At 34.2% G+C, this 20,030-nt stretch overlaps 3 protein-coding genes across 6 annotated transcripts; 1 reads left to right on the plus strand and 2 right to left on the minus strand.

The window, feature by feature from the left end:
- The first annotated feature begins 3,354 nt into the window (after positions 1–3,354).
- Positions 3,355–4,794, plus strand: LOC138129802 (retinaldehyde-binding protein 1-like). 2 transcript variants are annotated; one of them, XM_069046102.1, is made up of 3 exons: positions 3,355–3,910; positions 3,963–4,319; positions 4,378–4,794. In XM_069046102.1, exons 1-3 carry the CDS (start codon positions 3,719–3,721, stop codon positions 4,576–4,578), a joined length of 750 nt encoding a protein of 249 aa, XP_068902203.1. In that variant the 5' UTR covers positions 3,355–3,718; the 3' UTR covers positions 4,579–4,794. The 2 variants fall into 2 exon arrangements, with proteins under 2 accessions (XP_068902203.1, XP_068902202.1); XM_069046101.1 differs by having other exon boundaries at positions 3,363–3,910; positions 3,959–4,319; positions 4,378–4,791.
- A 1,990-nt stretch (positions 4,795–6,784) lies between these two features.
- On the minus strand, positions 6,785–8,921 carry LOC138128754 (retinaldehyde-binding protein 1-like). Its single transcript, XM_069044932.1, has 4 exons — positions 8,569–8,921; positions 7,449–7,632; positions 7,226–7,402; positions 6,785–7,172 (listed from the first exon to the last, which is right to left on the minus strand). The coding sequence occupies exons 1-4, from the start codon at positions 8,841–8,843 to the stop codon at positions 6,957–6,959; spliced, it is 852 nt and encodes a 283-aa protein (XP_068901033.1). The 5' UTR covers positions 8,844–8,921; the 3' UTR covers positions 6,785–6,956.
- Positions 8,922–15,097: 6,176 nt separating this feature from the next.
- Positions 15,098–19,861, minus strand: LOC138128718 (retinol-binding protein pinta-like). 3 transcript variants are annotated; one of them, XM_069044913.1, is made up of 4 exons: positions 19,367–19,861; positions 15,720–15,903; positions 15,497–15,673; positions 15,098–15,443 (listed from the first exon to the last, which is right to left on the minus strand). In XM_069044913.1, exons 1-4 carry the CDS (start codon positions 19,639–19,641, stop codon positions 15,228–15,230), a joined length of 852 nt encoding a protein of 283 aa, XP_068901014.1. In that variant the 5' UTR covers positions 19,642–19,861; the 3' UTR covers positions 15,098–15,227. The 3 variants fall into 3 exon arrangements, with proteins under 3 accessions (XP_068901014.1, XP_068901013.1, XP_068901012.1); XM_069044912.1 differs by lacking the exon at positions 19,367–19,861 and adding an exon at positions 15,948–16,509; XM_069044911.1 differs by lacking the exons at positions 15,098–15,443; positions 15,497–15,673; positions 15,720–15,903 and adding exons at positions 18,555–18,856; positions 18,909–19,085; positions 19,132–19,315 and having other exon boundaries at positions 19,367–19,757.
- Between the last annotated feature and the right edge of the window lie 169 nt (positions 19,862–20,030).

Consider the following 20,030-nt stretch of genomic DNA (forward strand, 5'->3'; position numbering starts at 1 on the left):
AGGTCCGCCCCCGCTAACGGTTTTAAATAACCGTAGCTTCCACAGAAATTTACTAAACTACCCCACGACTTCCTGTTTGTCACCTAGCTCCCACAGGGGCGCACTTAGAACATTTTACTTTAACTTTTCCGAAATCTAGCAACAACACGAAGGAAAAAAAAAACCGAGTTTAACTCTATCGAACAAAGCGTAACATTAAACGATGAGCAAACCCAACAAACAAAGCGCAACATCAAACAATGATAAAATAAGCAAAACAAACGCAACATTAAACCAGGATAACATAAGCAAAACAAAACGCAACATTAAACAATGAGGAAATAAAAGAGAACAAAGCGCGAAGTTAAAAACGATAAAATAAAAAAACACTTTAAACAGGAATACAATACTCGCTGGCAATACTAAACAAAAATATGGCGGGTCGAGTGCCATTAAACAATGTTAGTGAAAGAAAAACAAAATGGACGCACGCGGTCCGGACGACGGCTACTAATTTCCGAAATTACAAGATTGCAAAAAAAATGAACCTCCCGGGGGAAACTTAGGGATAACGCTTATAATTAACAAATGGGCGCTTCTTAAAGAAACAGCATGCAACAAAATGAAATCTACAACATACCCTTACCACGTGGTCCTGGACCCAAAAACAAAAACAACGGACAACGAACGTGAGATAAATAATTACCCGTGTGGAATCAAAAAAGAAACTGCCGGATTCTTCACGGGGACACAAAATATCTATTCGGGACGGTAGTGTAATTGGTTCGGATTTAACTTACAAATTTGAGAAACTTGGATCCCTCTTCGCAACGTGTGTTCGTTTCGAAAAACTAAACAAAAGTGACCTACCCCCTTCAACCGCCCGCGCGAGCCCGTTTCATCCCCCCTATCTTTCCGCTTTTCAACAGCGTCCACAACTCGCCAAGAGTACCAACCCCATCCCTTAGTTCCTAGTCTAGCCGCTAGTACCTTCCCATTTGGCGCGCTCTCGTGGCGGTACCGGGAATTAAAAATTTTAAATTTTAAACTGGGTCACTACAACCTATTCGTATTGACCCCTCAAGCCTGTTTTCTTGCCAACGCGGAACGCCTCTTTATATTAAAGATGCATGTAATTCTCTCGCTACAGCCGCCAACGACCAATTCTCTTCTAGCTTTGCAATAGCCCTAGCTGTCTGAATCGGAGGGAGATGTGGCATTAAAAAAAATAGTTTCAATATTTTTTTTAACGCTAGTGTCAAACTTTGACATTTTAGGATGCCTATGATTTAAAGTAAAAATCAAACCATTAAAAAAAACGTTCACTTTTGGATGGCCGCGATAGTACATTTGGTTGCAAAAAAATCGGGAAACGAAAATTTTCCTAATGTAAATTTGATTTTGTTCATTTGTCAATTAATTGTCTACTTGACAATACTTATCAAATAATAAAAAAAAAATGTCATTCAATTTTGACGCTAATTCTAACCTATCTCTCGTAAGAAATTTTCACACTATGGAACAATTGTAAAAATGTGTCAATTTTATTCTGACAGTTCCCGGTTTTTTTGCAACCAACTGTAAGGACGAACATTTTCTGTTGTGATAGAAACGGAGCCTTGTCAAAAAATAAATTATTAAAATTAAAATTCTTAGTCACAAAAAATAGACACCAGTTAATAAAAATAAAACATGGAAATGTGTTTTTTTACACTAAATTAAAGTAACGAATTTTAATTTTAAAGTAACTGTAAAAAGAACAAATTAACCGTACGTGCTACCGCACTCCCCCAGAAATTTACAACATCCGTCGGTAAATCCTACCTTAACCTAAATTGAAAAGTAAAGGTGTGTTTTACAGTTATAGAAGCCGAAAATAGTAGTTTATTTAACGAGTTCGAGTGTAAATTGAGCTTTTTTGGCATGAGTGGGCCAGTTTAAAACACGAGTGAAACCAGCGTTTTAAAGGCCTACGAGTGCCAAAAAAGAGCCCAATTTATACAAGAACGAGTTGAATACAACGTTTTTTGTTCGACGAACGCCTTAAAGGCTCCAAATCGCTTAAAATCTTTAAAAATAGCTTGACGTTTCGTTTTGACAAGTTGTGACATTTATCAAAATCCGTTCACACAGGAGAAAATTCTCAAATTCTGACAGTGTCGAACAAAAAATATTTTATGATGAATTTAATTTTTTTTTCATCATTTATCAAATGATACTACTTGTGCCACATTCGATAAAATTAAAAATTTAAAAAGTCGCTTTTCTCCTGAAAAAGAACTGGGAGATTCGGCTCTACTTTGATCGAAATTAAAGTCATAGAAACAATTTGAAAAAATTTTAACCTTCAATTTTATTTTTAAAAAAGTGTTTTCCAAAAATATAATTTTTACTTGTTTAGTATCGAATCGGTTTCAACTTTTGAATCGAACTAGACACAACAAACGTTTACTCAATAATCGGTTTCCAATGGTCAATGTCAAATTTAATATCGTCTGGTGATGTGGTTCGCAAATATCACCCGAACGCTGCAACCGAATTTACGTAATTTACGTCTGATGTGAAAACCAAAATCGCTTTTTTGGTTTACACAACAGAAAAAATATTGCAGCAATCCGGACGATTGACTTGTTTCACCCTAGCATTCAACACGACATTACTCTTCTCCCTGACTGTACATAAATGATTTATTTCATTAATTTCCTGACAATCTGAAATGTTCAAACAAGAAATATTTGAGAAGGACCAGATCCCACTTTATGACTTTTTTTTCAAAAAATGATTTATAAAACGAATGGATCAACGTTTTTGCATATTAATATATTTAGTTCCAGTTGACAAAGTGCAAGATCACGTGCAAAGTGTGGTATCTGAAAATTTATGAACTACTCGTATATGAAAGCAATAATTTGTTTATATTTGGATTTACGCAACTGGACACCATAAAACCCAGACATAAAAGGTACTTGTGGAAGGATTTTTATTTGCATCTGTCATTCTCCATACTATGGTGCAGTCAACAATTATTTAGATCAAAGAAGGCTTTGAGATTTTGGACGTATTTCAACAGATGCTCTGGAATGCATGGAAGTATTTTTGGTTGCATATACCTATTTTAATTTAAATTTGGAAATTTTTGCCAAAACTCGGCCAAACAGGCAACAACTCTGTACATATATCTATTCTCCGTTATCGAAAACACAATTACGAAAGTAAGATGAATCTTTTATGATCTGAAGTAAAAACTATTTTGCGTTAAAATTTAATTCATAGTGACAGTTGTTTGACGTTTATTAGGAAGATACGAAAAATCTGACACCGTCAAAGTCATAGCCGCCGCTTATCTAAGTAATTGTTGTATTTAACAATAACCATCCTGTATAATTTTTTGGTAATTGTAATTGTGATTTAAATTACTCGTATATGTTTCTAAAATTTGGAAATCAACGGTCAATGCTTTATACTCATGTAAATCAATATTTACGTCACGGTACCACTTACAACTATTGTCATTTCCAACGATATCAGGACACTTGAAAAACTACACTGTACACCTTGTACCACTAATGGAAAACGATGGTAGTTTAGTAAAAAATAAAATCCAACAAACAACGCATTTATTGCGTTGTTCCTGTTCATTTCTGCAAACCAGCGAAATGGCACCAACGCACGCCTTCGACGCTCAACTCCTCATCAACCAAGGAAGAGTCCCTCAGGAAACCTTCGACCAACTGAAGAAATGGTGCTCAACCCAGAAGCTCCCTCCGCTCAGCGACGAACAACTCGTTTTGTTCCTGCTGTCCTGTTTCAACGAGCTGAAGGCGACCCAGAAGACTATCCACGCGCATTTCACGTGCAAATCTGGAGCGCCGGAACTCTTCTTCAACAGAGACGCGAACGCCGAAGACGTACAGCGAGCCATGAAAGTCTGGTAAGTCAGATTTACGGTTTGAGCAGCGTTTGAGGTTTACCTCTTCAGTCAGGTCTCGATTTTGCCTAGAAGAACGGACAAAAACGACGCCATTGCGTTGTGGAGGCTGCAAGACACCTCGTATTATAAGTTCAACTTAGAGTACATCATAAAACTGATCTTTATGGTTGCGGAATTGCCTTTGTACCAAGATCCACCAGATGGGTTGGTGGTGCTGATAGATCTAAAAGGGTTGAGTTTGCTTCACGTGACCAAGTTGAGGCTGGGGCCTTTGCGGAAATTTTTCCACTATGTCCAAGAAGGATACTCGTGTAAGATAAAACAGATACATGTTCTGAACACTGTGTATTTTATCGATAAGATATTGATCATCATGAAACCATTGATGAGTAAAGAATTGTACAATATGGTACTGGATGCTAGACTAGTTTTTACATTTTGCTAACAACCACCTCATTTTTTTTTAGATTACATTTCATTCAGCCAAAGGCAATATGAGTGATTTTTTTGACAATCACATACCAATAGACTTAATTCCTTTAGATTATGGGGGACACTTACCACATCAAGCCACTTTAAGTATGCAGACGTATAATTCTTTTCGTGGCATGAAGAAATTTTACAAGGACGAAGAAGAACAAGTAAAAGCTTATAAACTAATGCAATAGAACTTTAGAATTAATTACTAGTCTGTTATTACTATAAATAACTATTGGATGGAGGAAAGTGTTTTTCTTTTGGTAGTGAGGAAAATTTTAAGTGAAATTAAGAATTCATATGATTTTAATTTATGTAAAATGATATTTTTTGTGTGGTTAAAAGGAACAATTCTCTAGCGTAGCTTGTAAATTTTTGTTGAAATCACCTTATTTAAAAAAAAAATATTTAAGTGTTAGACAGTTAATGTTATTGTTTAGAAATAAAATATCTGTTTATTAATGTGATGTTTTATTAATATTATTAGTTTAGTACATATTATAATTTAGACCCGCAAAATTTTTAACAGTGCGTCGTAAAATATTCCAATTTCGTGTGATTTGTAAATTTTAAATGTAGTCTAAAAATTCTGAAAAAAATCAGTTTCTAAAACCTATAAAAAATTTCAACCCCAATTAGTCATTTATAATCATTTTCGTTCGATTCTTAACACTTTTTCTTTCAAATTGTATTTTTTTTTCTGAAGTCCTATTTACTGAATTTCGAGGGTAAAAAATTGTAATAGTAGGTAATGATTATTAATTTTATTATTGAATCAAAGAACAAGGAACCAATAATTTGTAAAAATAATTGTTTACTTAATTTTAAAGAAAAACACTACGGAGGATTTTATTTATTTTAACAAAAAATATTCCCTTATTCCTCGACTCTCAATATCATAATAAATAAAATTAAATTTGATGTTTTCATTTTCAGTGCCAAGTAGTGAGTTGTAGAGGTGTTAGATTCTGTCATGGGCTGTGACCTTGGAAATATACAGATATTTCGCACAGGCGAAGGCGGAGCAAAACACTGAAAAACCTGTAAAACTAAATTATTATTATTAATATCATTATTTTGCTTATTCAAGAAGTAAAAAAACTCATGTCAATTAATGAAAACATGTATTCTAAAAATGTTCTAGTGATACGAGTAGGAGTAGGTAATTGTTCACCAGAAAATTATATAGTTTTGTGAAGGTTGCTCGACTGAAAGCAATAATCATGAAGTATAAATAGCTTTTTAAGATTTTTATTATAGAGGTAACAACATTAGCGCTACCAATCCAATTGCATAATAAATTTGTGTAAGTATTTATTTAAAAAATATTGAAAACTTGTCGTTGCTGCTTTAAAAATAGATATTGGTAGTACGTCGGGGAAATGACAAATACTTTAGTATTTATGACTTTTATTTTAATTAGCAATTTCTCCCAGTAAGATTTTTTGTTGGAGTGTTCTAAATAAATGTATGTACGATCTTGTGATTCTACATAATCTTATTCATTTCACACAGAAAAGGACAGGCCGTGTGGTAAAGTAAATAAATGGAAAAAATGACGCTATAATAATGTCCATTTCCCACTTGTTGCAAAATCTCCAATTTCTTGAAGCATTCTCATGACCACAACTTCTATCAGTATTAAAGTCCCTTTAAATGCCTAAGTTACTTAACCAAATACATAGTACAATAATAGTTATTTAATAAACTAGTTTGTTAATGAAGGCGATTAATAATCAAAACTGTTTAAAGCACGAACGAGTGTAGCGAGTGAGTGGCTTTAATAGTTGAGATTATTAATCGCCCATTAACAAAAGAGTTGATTACAAAAATTTTTCGTTGACCGCAAACTTTTTTTTTTTTGGTGACAAATTTTGAAATTAAAGCCAAATCAAAACCAATTTCATCTTTTTCCATAAAAATAACACCTTATAAATACCTTCATTCTTTTTTTGTCTTCAGGGTAGGCCATTTTTAAATTTTTCAACACTTTCCATTCACTTTTCCACAAAGAATGACAGAAGACGTCAACTCCATTCACATTCAATTTCACGTAAAAATCACGGTTGCTAAGGAAACCTAGTTACCTTTGAAAAATATGACATGCGAATTATAATCAAAAATGTCGGCTTTTGAAAAAGTGAATTCGTAATTGTGCAGTTATGGAGCTATAAAATATAGAAAACCCTGCTGCACTACCTGCTGCAGTGTTGGTAATTGCAAACAATGCATGTTCGAGGTTGTTTAAAATTTAATCAAAACGTCAAAATCGCAAAAATCGTTGATTAATGAAAAATAGTGTATTAATGAGGTCCATTAATACACTATAATTTAGACAAAATAATTTATTAATATTGAAATTAAGAAGCGGTCAACGGAAAAAAAATTTAAAAATTCTTAATTCATTCCTGTTTGAAAACAATTTGGAAAACATCATGTAATGTACTGTCAAGTTTATTTAATTATTACCTACATTACATTAATTCATTTCATTTTCACTTACACAATTATTATTTGAAAACTAGTAGGAAAATTTTTGCAATAAGGCCGAAATTTTCCTGACAATTTCCTAAAACCACTTTTTACTATCATTTCTTTTGTATTCACTCCTAAGCTTTTCTTCGGCTTCAAAAAACGGTTTGAGCTCCCTAAACTGTTCTATCGTCTTTTGATTCAATTTCTCAACACTCGACAACATTCCTCCGTATTCTTCGGGCAAACACGAAGCTGGTATCCACTCCCTGTGAAACTCCTCCATACTCATACTAGGAGGATGCGGTTTGATCTGAAAATTTCCACAAAGTAAAATTCGCCCCTCTCGTTGCATTTCTCTCTCACGAGTGCCATCAGGTCGTTTCTCATAAATATTTTAATCAAGTCTAAACCTTTGTGGAATACGTAGTTGGTGTTCAAGACGTGTATTATCTGTATTTTGAGCGGCATTCCCTCTTGGATAAAATCTATAAATTTTTTGATCGCACCCATCCTCATACACGTCAGATGCATCAGATTTACCTAGAAGGTAGATTGTAATTTCTACTTAAACAAATTAAAAGCTTACTCCTTTTATGTCTATCAGAACAATCACTTGGTCTGGAGGATTGGTTCTTTGATTGACATCCAAGAGCATGAAGGCCAGTTTCATCGACACCACCAAATTAAAATTTCTGTAGTTTGTATCGGTCAGTTTGAAAAAGTTGATTACAGTGTTGTTGGGCATTCTTACAGGGAGATTGCTGCAAATTCTGCAACACCAAATATATTAACAAACACTTTTTTATATACAGTGTTAACATAAAGTTTGGAACAAAATTCATGGTAGCGTTATGTGATGATTTTTGGAAAATTGCTCGGACAGGTCGATTTTACTTTGAAAAATGCCATCCTGTGACGTACAATTTGTTTAAATGACGTCACTGGTTTTTGCGCAATGACGTCCTGACCATTTTTTTTTAAATAGCAACCCCCACTTTTTTCATTTTTTCCTGATAGACCTTCCTACTGCCTAAACGATGAATGAAAAAAATTGGTACCTTACATAACATTTTTTTTTTCCAGAAAATGGCAAATTTTATTTTAAAAAATCAATTTAATTTTTAATGTAAAAATTTTAATTGCCCTCAAACAAATACAAACAACCATCTGAGGTTAACAATAAAGTTTAACGTAAATGTTGAAATTATTCCCTGCCAACCATTTGGCACTTACCGCGACTTTGTACACTGCGCTCAATAATGTCAGGGCTTTTCGTTCCATTTTAGAGCGAATTCGCTGCAGTAAATCTTCTAAATTGTTTGGTCGATTAAAATAAACCTTCTGTTTTAAATAAACCCATACAAAAAAAAATTACATTAAAAATTAAATTAAATTTTTGAAATAAAAATTGCAATTTTCTTAAAAAAATTGTTATGTAAGGTACCAATTTTTTTTTTCGTCGTTTAGGTAGTAGAAGGGTCTATAAAAAAGAGAAGAAAAAAGTGGGGGTTGTTATTTAAAAAAATTGATGGTGACGTCATTGCGCAAAAACTGATGACGTCACTTAAAGAAATTACACGTCACAGGATGGCATTTTTCGAAATAAAATCGACCTGTCCGAGCGATTTTCTTAAAAACATCGCATTACGTTATTATGAATTTTGTTCCAAACTTTATGTTCACACTGTGTATAATCTTAAACTTACATCGTTTTCATGGCTTTTGCCAAGACCTCGCGGTCTATATCCCTGTCATTGAACAATTCAGGAGCTTCACTTTTAATCCTGAAATACGCTTTAATGATACACTGTGTAGCTGCGATGTCGTTCTTGCACGACGTAAGAAACAAAACGATTAATTCTTCGGATATCTGCGGCAGAGAAGCTTCCACTAACCAATTTTTTATTTCATCCACTGCAGCTTGAGTTGTTCTGCCTTCTCCGATGATGGTTTCAGCTTTGAATTGATAATTTGAGCACATCTTCAGTTCCAAAACACGTTAAACAAATTTTTTAATGAAAGGTAATGGATTTCAGTCGAATTACTGAAAAAGAGCGAGTGATTCTGGTTAGCCATCAGGTTCACTGGTCAACACAGCAGCAAGGTTAATAACATGGTTATTGGTTAAGGATGCAAATATCAGATCTAAGGTCGTGAATTGTAGATTGTAATTAAATAGTGATTTATCTATCAGTAAGTTAAAACTCATGATCATGATCAATTCGGAAGGTGGTCAATATTTTTGTGGTAAATTTAATTTTTGTTGGTTTGTAGAGCCTTGGATAAAAATAAATAAATGAAATGGTAAGTGGTTTTAATTGGGTAGGGGAAACGCGGACACGTTGAAATTATAACGAAGAACAAAAGTGAAGAAAATTACAATTTTGGACAGTCTCGTAATGAATATAAAATTATCTTTTTTATGTACTTAACCCTCCACCACCCGGCGGCACGGCAATTTTGCCGGAGTACATACACTATTACGGATAATACTATCAAGTAATAGTGCAGTGCTTATCAACATAATTACCGGCGTGTCGCCTCCACATTTTGACTTTTTTGTGTTTTATGTTCTGTGTCAATGTTAAGGAATTTCCTCACGATATGACGCTTATGCTGAATATGAATGTCAGTTAAAACTGTACGATCAAAATATAATTTGTAATTGTCATTTTCCAAACAACTTTCTGGTTTGTAAATATAATGTGGTTGTGTATCCTTTAATAAGTTGAATTTAACTGCTAAATTGATGTGTATAATTTTTGCGAATATATCATGACGTTTCTTATATTCGCTTTGAGCCAAAACGGTGCAAGAAGAAATGATGTGTTCAATAGTTTCCCCTTCAGTTCCGCAAATCCTACATTTATCTCGATCGATTGCAAACCGCATATGTGTTTTTTATAATTTCTTGTATTTATAACACGATCTTGTATTGCAAATATAAAACCCTCAGTCTCAGGGTGAATATTTGATTTTTTAAGCCATGCATGAGAAGCTTGAATATTAATTTCTGGTTGTTCCAGTTCTTTAAAATATCTCCCATGTAAAGACTTTTGTTTTATATTTGCTATAGTGTCAGGTATATTTGGCTCAACAATATCTGAAATTATATTATTACTTAAATTTAAAGGTGTGTAACCTTTATCCGCTGAAACCAAAGCATTAAAAAAAGTGTTATCACGAGCTCTATCGAGAAAATAATTTCTAGTGAAGCAATTTGATTGTGTTGTAGAATTTCTAGATTTGAAAAATCCCTACCACTATTTTCGCGTGGTACTTAAATTAAATCTTATGTTACTACTGATGGAAACTTGTCCTTCTCCTGTATTATTATTTATGTTTTTATAAAATAAATGTATAAATATGTACTTGGTGAATACATTCTGTAAAATGTCATCTTTAATGACGTTATTTATAAATAACCTGACCAAAAGCCAGTTGAAGTGATCAGTTTATTGATTAGGTATGTATGGATGTATGGATGGAAAAAATGTAATTGTTCTTAAGTCGTTTAGAGAATGACAGGTGCAAATAATTAAGCAAGTCCTCCCACAAGTACTTTTTTATGTCTGAATTTTATGGTGTGTCTAGTTGCGTTGTGACATCGCGCAAATCCAAATATAAATAAATAATTGCTCTCATGTAGTTCATAAATTTTCAGATATCACACTTTACACGTGATCTTACAGCATTGTCAACTGGTACTAAATTTATTAAAATGCGGCAACGTTGATTCATTCGTTTTATGAATACCAAAACCGGTATTGCCACTCTTAATTAATTCTTCATTTCTTAAAATAAAGTTATAAAGTTGAATCGGGTCCAGGTCAAAGACTTCTTGTGTTGAACATTTCAGACTACGACAGGAAGTCCTATACTGTGAGTTTTTTTTTTAAACTGGCCATAGGGTTTTACGTGCTAATTTTTCAACTCCTTGTTAACCTTTATTTTTGTGAAAATTACAAAACCTACCGCTGTTTTTAGACTAAACAATAATATTATCTAGTGATTTACTTCATTTTGTGATACCTATGGTTGTATACTCTATTCTTTATCTTGGTGAGTGGTCTTAGGGAAATTTTCAGCCGCCAAGTTGAATTTAGGGATTTTTGAAAGTTCCAATGGAAAAGTGCGTTGGTAGTTGTTAAAAAATATTGAAATATTACAATAATGTACTTACAGAGACGCCGCAAAGTCTTTCTATTTATTATTTTCCAAGTTAAAGTGCTCATGATTCACATGCACCGAGACATAACCTCAAACGTGTCACCTTCACATCGCATCGTTCTCTAAAATTTTAATAACTTACTTGGGAATTTCAAAATGTTCTACACCGACCACACACTTTCCGGTCAAATTAGGTCCGGTTTATAGTTTAAGAATCCGGTTAATTTTTCAAACTTCTTTGCAATATTACCCGACACGGGCATAATTTTCGGTCGGATTAACCGACGACGGACGCCGATGGTTTTCAGAGCGGGAACGGTTAAATTTAAGAATCGATGTGTACGGCGTATATAATATATGTATTTACATTTCGCAACCTAAGATCGCGAGATTTGGACATGAATGCTTGACGAAGATTCTGAATCTGAATGACAGCGATGACAGTTAATATTTGATTTACACCACACAAAAAGTTGGTGAAAAAAGTAAAACTTACAAAGCTACCCATGGCTTGCTTGATCGCATCGACCACTCACCAAGATAAAGAATGGAGTACCTATAATAGACAGTTTACAAACAAAATGTTGTTTGCAAAAAATAGTATGAACATTACTTTAATAACGATAGATTCATTATTAATGTTATAACAAGGTTCTTTACTTCAATAATAAGAATTAAATTAAATGTTCAAAATGGCCTCCATAGGCAGTTAAGCAATTACACAATCAATTACATATCAAAATTACAAATGCCAGGTACTCAAGTGAAATTTAGCCTAATAAAAATTTAAAATTGAAGCAAACGGAATTCAAAAAACCTTTTTTTCCATGACCATTGAATTTTAGTGGTCTTTGCTCGCTGAAAATAGTGAGCAAGGATGGCAATTGAATCACTAGTGAGCAAAGTGTAATGTTTTGCCAGTTTGTCGTTAAAGGGCGCCAAATATGTTGTACAGAACGTTTTTTAAATCTGTTCTGAAAATACTTTCTGTTGATCCACGTTTTGTTGTGAAAAACTGTTTTCGTGAGTTCCCTGTTGGGCTAATTTTGTATGTTATTTTTCAGTGATTTTTAACAGTTATGAAAAATAGTGATGTAGATAGGTAATGCTAGGTATGTGCAGTTTACGTTAATATAACCTCATTTTTTACTCTTGTCATGTTTTTGTCATTTTGATTTATTTACATTAAAAAATAGTGTTTTGCGGCTTAATAAGGGGTAGGCAGCAGGTGAACGCGATGATTTAATTACACTCACTGCAATTAACTCAAAATTCAAAAAGTGACAAAAAAATGGTGCCCGAAATTTCGATTCCGCGACTATATTTTATGGTCATGGAAAAAATCAGATTCAACACGCATGAGCAAATGTGCATTTAATCACTCGCCTACGGCTCGGACGCACAACTTCCGTCCTCATGATTAGATGCACTATCATTTTGCTTACTTGTGTTGAAAATAGCTATGTTGGTAGCTTATTCCTTGCTTCTGGTTATTAAATTGAAATTGTTTCAATACATTATCATATCCCACAACTTTACTACAAAACTGGGTTGAATATTTCCATGAGGACAAAAGTTAACAGAGGGTTAAAAACCCTAAAAAGTCCTAAAAAAACTCACTGTGTACAGATTAATGAATACTAAATCTTGTTTACAGCGGATCTCAAACCTCAAATTATGTACAGTCAGGGACAAGACTAATGTCGTCTTGAATGCTAGGGATTTCTGTTGTGCGGAGCAAAAAAGCGTTTTTGGTTACTGACTGGTTACTGACACGGTAAACGTTTTGTGTCTCAATGTGCGATTCAAAAGTTGAAACCGATTCAGTGATAAACAAGTCAAGATTATATTTTTGTGTAGTGTATATTAAAAAACAAGTTTCATAAGACCAGTCTTGAAACACGAATTCAAGTTTAAATAACGAGTGGTGTAGTCACGAGTTATTTTAAAGAATGAGTGCTTCAAGGTCTTATGAAACGAGTTTTTATTTTTTGTAATTTGCCATTTTAAAGCCGTTTTTAAACAAAAATGTTTACTTTGGTCGATTTAGGAATTTTTGTGGCGGTTGGTAATGTCTTAATTTTAAAAGTACAAATTTGTCATAGTCGCCTCTTTTGCATAAAATTCAGTGGCTCCCAATCTTAAAAAAAATTGTTACCCCCCTTTTCTCGAAAAATATCAACATTTGTATAAGGCACTATTGGCTCAATCGTTACTTTTTGTGGAGTTCTATCATTGGTTCAAATATCTGCACAATCTTCAAAGTCACCCTGTATAGTTTTGCAAAGGCCGCCCGAGTGAAGGCAATCACCATTAATTACAATTACATAAATAGCTTTTAAAGATTTTCATTATAGGGATAACAATATTAACAATGATACCTTGACCTTGCGATATGTCCTACTTATGACGCGTGAAGTGTCGTAAAGTGATTAACTAATTAATAGGAAAAAATGAAAGAAAAGCAACAAGCTAATTATTTGACTTTGATCTTTGGAGACGAGAATTAAAATAAACATGTTTCAAGGCAGGTCTTTGTTTACCGAACTCATTCTCCCTTCAGTGGCGGCTCGTCAGGTGAGGCAACTGAGGCCGGGCCTCATCCTCATTTAAGCATGAATTTAAATAAAAATTTATTTTTAAGAATTACTATTTTGCAGATTTGTTTTTATATTATAATTATTTTAAGACTCCCATTGAATGGTTTATCTGCTAGGTGGTATGAAAATTTCGGGGCCTCCCGGTGAGCATCGTGGACTCTCGTACTACAGCATGTATTGAGCTACACCATATTTTTTAACGCGCGCCTTTTAACCAATAGGAAATCATCCCCCAAAAATGACGTAAAGATCACGCCAGTTTATTACTCCAGCGGGCCGTCGCGACGCGGCGCCTTCGCGCCAACTAATATAATTCTGTAACAGTTTGAATAATAATTTGTTCTGTGCTGGTCACCTTTGTGTCATTTTCCGTGGTGATTTTGATTTGGTTAAGTGCATATTTTTGATTTTTGGTAAGGTAACATAGGTAGATCAACCATCAAACATGAATCCCCAATTTGATTTAGTTATGTCGTTGTTAAATGTTCCAAAATATGCGCCTCACGCTTGGCCTCACCTCACCCAGAGGTCACGAGCCGCCACTGTCTCCCTTTGCAAACTTTCACAAAAAAAAGAAAATATAACTGTTTATTTTTAGTTTAACTTTGAATTTAATTTTTGTTCAAATGAACAAGTGTCGTTTTTTAAACATTCTGACCCGTCGTACATAAAATGTTGTAGGTTACACGTGTGTACTATATTATTACGTCTTTGTGCTAACTTCGCAGCGCGTCATAATAATGTCTATTTCCCACTTGTTGCAAAATCTCCAATTTCTTGAAGTACTCTCATGACCACAGTTTTTAGCAGTAGAGTATACCACGCTTTTTGTGCGATATTCAGATCAGGAAAGTGCGGTGGTCATCCATTTGGTATTGCTGCTAAAATCTTCTGACAAATCGGCACCTCCTGACTTACTTTGCATACAAACAAACTAAATACCTATATTAAAGTCTCTTCACATAATCAAATATATAATAGTTATTTATGTATTAAGGGCATAGTCAGGAGATTATGGCACGAGGGAATGTTTAAAGCACGAGGAACGAGAGCTTTTAAATTCCCGAGGGCCATAATCGACAATTATGCCCGTGGTACATACAACGTTTTATTCTATTTTATAATTTCTAAAAGATCCAAACAAATATTGAATATTCCTTAAAGGAAATCAACTAAAAGTTGTGTCCATGCAAATTTAGTTAGCTATTTTGATGTTGTTAGGGTCACTGTGTATATAATCTATTATTTTCTTTAATCAAATAATGTTTGATACCATTGTTTGAATAATTAAACCAACCGTTCCTTGGCAGATTTTTGACAAATCCGAGCCATAAAGGCCAATTTAAGCCCTCATTTGGGGGCGTATAAAGACGATTATTGACCAAAATAGAATAAAATAATAAAAATTCGAAAAGGCTTAACTCATTCCTGTTTGAAAAACATAATGTAGGTAATGATTGTAATGTAATGTAAAATTTATTTTATTTATTACCTACATAACATTTTATTGTGCATGTTTCACACCCTCGGGAACCGGTATTCTAAATTCACTTTCTAATTATAAAGCTTCACTTGAAAATTTTCCTGACAATTTCCTAAAACCACTTTTTACTATAATTTCTTTTGTATTGACTCCTAAGCTTTTGTTCGGCTTCAAAAAACGGTTTCAATTCCCTAAACTGTTCTATCGTCTTTTGATTCAATTTTTCAACACTCGACAATATTCCTCCGTACTCTTCGGGCAAGCACGAAGCTGGTATCCACTCCCTGTGAAACTCCTCCATACTCATACTAGGAGGATGCGGTTTGATCTGAAATTTTCCACAAAGTAAAATTCACCCCTCTTGTTGCATTTCTCTCTCACGAGTGCCATCAGTTCGTTTTTCATAAATATTTTAATCAAGTCTAAACCTTTGTGGAATACGTAGTTGGTGTTCAAAACGTGTATCATCTGTATTTTGATCGGCATTCCCTCTTGGACAAATTCTATAAATTTTTTGATCGCACCCATCCTCATACACGTCAGATGCATCAAATTTACCTAGAAGGTAGATTTCAATTTCTACTGAAACAACCTAAAAGCTTACTCCTTTCATGTCCAATAGAACAATCACTTGCTCTGGAGGATTGCTTCTTTGGCTGACATCCAAGAGCATGAAGGCCAGCTTCATGGACACCACCAAATTCAAATTTCTATAGTTGGTGTCGGTCAATTTGAAAAAGTGGATTACAATGTTGTTGGGCATTCTTACAGGGATGCTGCTGCAAATTCTACAACACCAAATATATTAAAATTATTTTGATCTTAAACTTACATCATTTTCATGGCTTTTGCCAAATCCTCGCGGTCTATATCCCTGTCATCGAACAATTCAGGAGCGTTACTTTTAATCCTGAAATACGCTTTAATGGTACACTGTGTAGCTGCGATGTCATTCTTGCACGATGTAAGAAACAAAACAATCAATTCTTCGGATATCTGCGGCAGAGAAGCTTCCACTAACCAATTTTTTATTTCATCCACTGCAGCTTGAGTTGTTCTGCCTTCTCCGATGATGGTTTCAGCTTTGAATTGATAATTTGAGGACATCTTCAGTTTTAAAACACGTTAAAAAATATTTTTACTGAGAGGTAATAAATTTGAGTCGATTGCTGAAAGAGACTAATTCTGGTTAGCCAACACAGTGGGCAAGGTTAATAATTGAATTCATTATTATTGTTTACGAATACGAGATGGAATTGCATTGAATGAGTAAACTAAGTAGATTGTAATATGGGTTATCAGGTTGTCATTTAATAATAAATCTTCTCTCACAATAATTAGCAACTCATCAGTAGTTAACAACGGTATTGTTAAAACTGATGATCTGCAATTCCGAATGTGGTTTTAATTGGGTAGGGGAGACCCGAATACGTTGAAATCATGGCGAAGAACGAAACTGAAGAAAATTAAAATTTTCCCGTAATGAATATTAAACTATTTTTCTTATGACTGATGGAAACTGTGTAAATTGGTCTTTTTTAAATTTATAAATACTTGAAAAATAAATTCTATAAAATGTCACCATTCAAAAACTTTATTTATAAACAACCGTACAAAAAGCCAAGAGAAGTACAATTATTGCAGTGATAAGTGATTAGTTTCTTGATTGTTATGTATGGATTTGATGTGAAAATGGATTAACAGGAAGCGAGAATCAAAAATGTAATTGTTAAGTCGTATGGAGAATGACAGATACAAATAATTAAGCATGTCTTTCGGCAAGTACCTTTTTTTATCTGGATTTTTTGTGGTGTCCAGTTGCATTGTGGCATCAAATACGTTACAGATACCACACTTGGCACGTGATCTTACAGCTTTGGTAACTGGTATTATATTAAAATCAGAAAACGTTGATCCATTGGTTTCATAAAATATTTTATCCAACACCTGTTTATTATGAAGTCATAATAATGCTGATTTTGAATATGTATATTATGAGGTCTATAAAACACTACTGGACTTATGAATTCATCATTAAACTGTTTTTATAATTAAACAGTTTAGAGAGAATTGAACAGTTTATTGATCATCAAAATATGTAATACATAAAACTAGAATTATATGAAACAGGAATCTCAGATGAAATCATTTGTTGAGGCTTACGTTAACATTTATATTAAAAGACAAAATAGTTATTTATTTAACGAGTTCGTGTGTAAATTAGCCTTTTTTGGTATGAGTGGGCTAGATTAAAACGCGAGTGAAACGAGCGTTTTAAAGGCCCACGAGTGCCAAAAAAAGTCCAATTTACACAAGAACGAGTTGAATACAATGTTTATTTGTTCGACGAGCCCCTTAAAGGCTCCAAATCGCTTAAAATCTTTCAAATTAACTTGACGCTTCGTTTTGACAAGTTGTCACATTATTCAAAATCCGTTCACATAGGAGAAAATTCTCAAATTCTGACAGTGTCGAACAAAAAATATATTTTTGGGTTTTGATGATGTTTTAAGAGGTGTTGGATAAAACAATGTATTACACTCGTGCCTTAACAGTAAATAAGTTACTTGGAAAGGATACATCTTTCATTTCCCCCGAGGGAGGGCGGGCTGCTGCCAGAGCCTTTTCAGCCACACTGACGGGAAGATTCGGGATGGCGGTAGGAAGGTGGTAGGTACTGAGGGGTTAATACTGACCCAGCATTCGCCTTATCTGTGATATGACACCTGTGCTCATACCACGATGTGATGTGTGTGGGAAATCCCGTGAAAAAACCCACATCACGTCAGGCGGCACCGGGATTAGAACCCGGGACCTCCCGAGTGCAAAGTGGCGCGCTAGGCGCTTGGCCACGATGCTTGGTTCAGACACTTGTATAATAAATTAAATATATCGTATCCCAAGTGATAATCGAGAAATGACATGCTAAAGTTGCCTAATCAGAGTTGAGCACCATCGAGGTAGGATGATCGTAATTTTGTGCTGCCGATGCTTTTAGTAAGGAGGAGCTTCTGGAATTGGTGAAATTGAAAACTTTATAACTCACGTATGTGAGCTACAGGGAAATTTATTTTAGTCATCTTGGAGTCTCTTTTGCTGTCGGCACGTGCCTGTTATCAATGGGGAGGCAGTTCTGGGATAGACTGTAATTGTTTGTTTTCTTTTATTTTGTTTACTTTTATTGGTATTTTATTAGGCACTTTTTTTCTTTTTGTTAAGTATACAGGGTAAAATTCATATACATCAGAATATTGAAACCCGAGGATCTTCAGACCATTTGTGAAAATCACGAACATTGCATACTTGCATCTATTCACTTCATAAAATTTTGGCCAATGAGAAAGCTCTATTTTTTAAAAATCGACCGATCAAATTGGAATTACACGGTAATTTTTCACGCCAACAAATTATCGATCATTTTTTTAACAATTCGCGTCAGTTGTATGTCAAATCAGAGATTTTTTTATTTGAAAAAAACACATTATTGAATTTTGAGACACCCTGTATATGACAATTGACAATTTTCTAAAACCACTTTTTACTATTATTTCTTTTGTATTGACTCCTAAGCTTTTCCTCGGCTTCAAAAAACGGTTTCAATTCCCTAAATTGTTCTATCGTCTTTTGATTCAATTTATCAACACTCGACAACATTCCTCCGTACTCTTCGGGCAAGCACGAAGCTGGTATCCACTCTCTGTGAAACTCCTCCATACTCATACTAGGAGGATGCGGTTTAATCTGAAATTTTTCAGAAAGTAAAATTCACCTCTTTGTTGTATTTCTCATTTACCACTGCCATAAGTTCGTTTTTGATGAATATTTTAATCAAGTCTAACACTTTGTGGAATATATAGTTGGTGTTCAAAATGTGTATCATCTGTATTTTGATTGGCATTCCGTCTTGGATAAATTCTATGAATCTTTTGATCGCACCCATCCTGACACACGTCAGATGCATCAGATTTATCTAGAAGATAGATTGCAATTTGTACTCAAACGATCTAAAAACTTACTCCTTTCATGTCCATCAGCACAATCAGTTGGTCCGGAGGATTGCTTCTTTGGCTGATATCCAAAACCATGCAGGCCAGTTTCATGGACACCACCAAATCAAAGTTTCTATAGTTGGTATCGGTCAGTTTGAAAAAGTGAATCACAGTGTTGTTGGGCGTTCTTACAGGGATGCTGCTGCAAATTCTGCAACAGCAAATAAATTAAAAAACACTTATATTTTAATCCAAAACTTACATCGTTTTCATGGCTTTTGTCAAATCCTCGCGGTCTATATCCCTGTCATTGAACAACTCAGGAGCGTCACTTTTAATCCTGAAATACGCTTTAATGGTACACTGTGTAGCTGCGATGTCATTCTTGCACGACGTAAGAAACAAAACGGTCAATTCTTCGGATATCTGCGGCAGGCAAGCTTCCATTAACCAATTTTTTATTTCATCAACTGCCGTTTGAGTTGTTCTGCCTTCTCCGATGATGGTTTTGGCTTTGAATTGATAATTTGAGGACATCTTGAGTTCCAAAGCACGTTGAACTTTTTTTTAAATGAGAAGTAATGGACTAGAGTCAAATTAGTGAAACACAATGGTTCTGGTTAGCATTGTTCACTGGTCAAAAGAGCAACATGGAAGGTTAATAGTTCAACTCATTATTATTGTTTACGAATGCAAATACCAGATATTAGGTTGTGAATTGTATTGAATTAGTAAACCAAGTATGCAGATTGTAATAATGGGTTATCACTTATCTTATCAGGTATGTCATTTAATAATAAATCGTCTCTTCCAATTAGCAAGTCATCAATAAGTTAACAACGATATTTTCAAAATGTGGTCAATTTTTTGTGGGCAAATGTAATTTTTAATGTAGTCGTAAGTGGTTTTAATTGGGTAGGGGAGAC

Source organism: Tenebrio molitor, chromosome 4 (assembly GCF_963966145.1).
Source record: "Tenebrio molitor chromosome 4, icTenMoli1.1, whole genome shotgun sequence".
Lineage (NCBI taxonomy): Eukaryota > Metazoa > Arthropoda > Insecta > Coleoptera > Tenebrionidae > Tenebrio > Tenebrio molitor.

What these genes read in the sequence shown, in the direction of transcription:
- LOC138128718 (XM_069044913.1), bottom strand. Translation starts at nt 19,641, where the DNA reads ATGTCCTCAAATTATCAATTCAAAGCCAAAACCATCATCGGAGAAGGC. An exon ending in TTCTATTGGACATGAAAGGA is followed by an intron (nt 15,674 to 15,719) that starts GTAAGCTTTTAG and finishes TCTACCTTCTAG; the next exon opens with GTAAATTTGATGCATCTGAC. An exon ending in AAAACGAACTGATGGCACTC is followed by an intron (nt 15,444 to 15,496) that starts GTGAGAGAGAAA and finishes GGAAAATTTCAG; the next exon opens with ATCAAACCGCATCCTCCTAG.
- LOC138128754 (XM_069044932.1), bottom strand. Translation starts at nt 8,843, where the DNA reads ATGTGCTCAAATTATCAATTCAAAGCTGAAACCATCATCGGAGAAGGC. An exon ending in GCAAAAGCCATGAAAACGAT is followed by an intron (nt 7,633 to 8,568) that starts GTAAGTTTAAGA and finishes TTGGTGTTGCAG; the next exon opens with AATTTGCAGCAATCTCCCTG. An exon ending in TTCTGATAGACATAAAAGGA is followed by an intron (nt 7,403 to 7,448) that starts GTAAGCTTTTAA and finishes TCTACCTTCTAG; the next exon opens with GTAAATCTGATGCATCTGAC.
- LOC138129802 (XM_069046101.1), top strand. Translation starts at nt 3,546, where the DNA reads ATGGAAAACGATGGTAGTTTAGTAAAAAATAAAATCCAACAAACAACG. An exon ending in CAGCGAGCCATGAAAGTCTG is followed by an intron (nt 3,911 to 3,958) that starts GTAAGTCAGATT and finishes TTACCTCTTCAG; the next exon opens with TCAGGTCTCGATTTTGCCTA. An exon ending in GTAAAGAATTGTACAATATG is followed by an intron (nt 4,320 to 4,377) that starts GTACTGGATGCT and finishes ATTTTTTTTTAG; the next exon opens with ATTACATTTCATTCAGCCAA.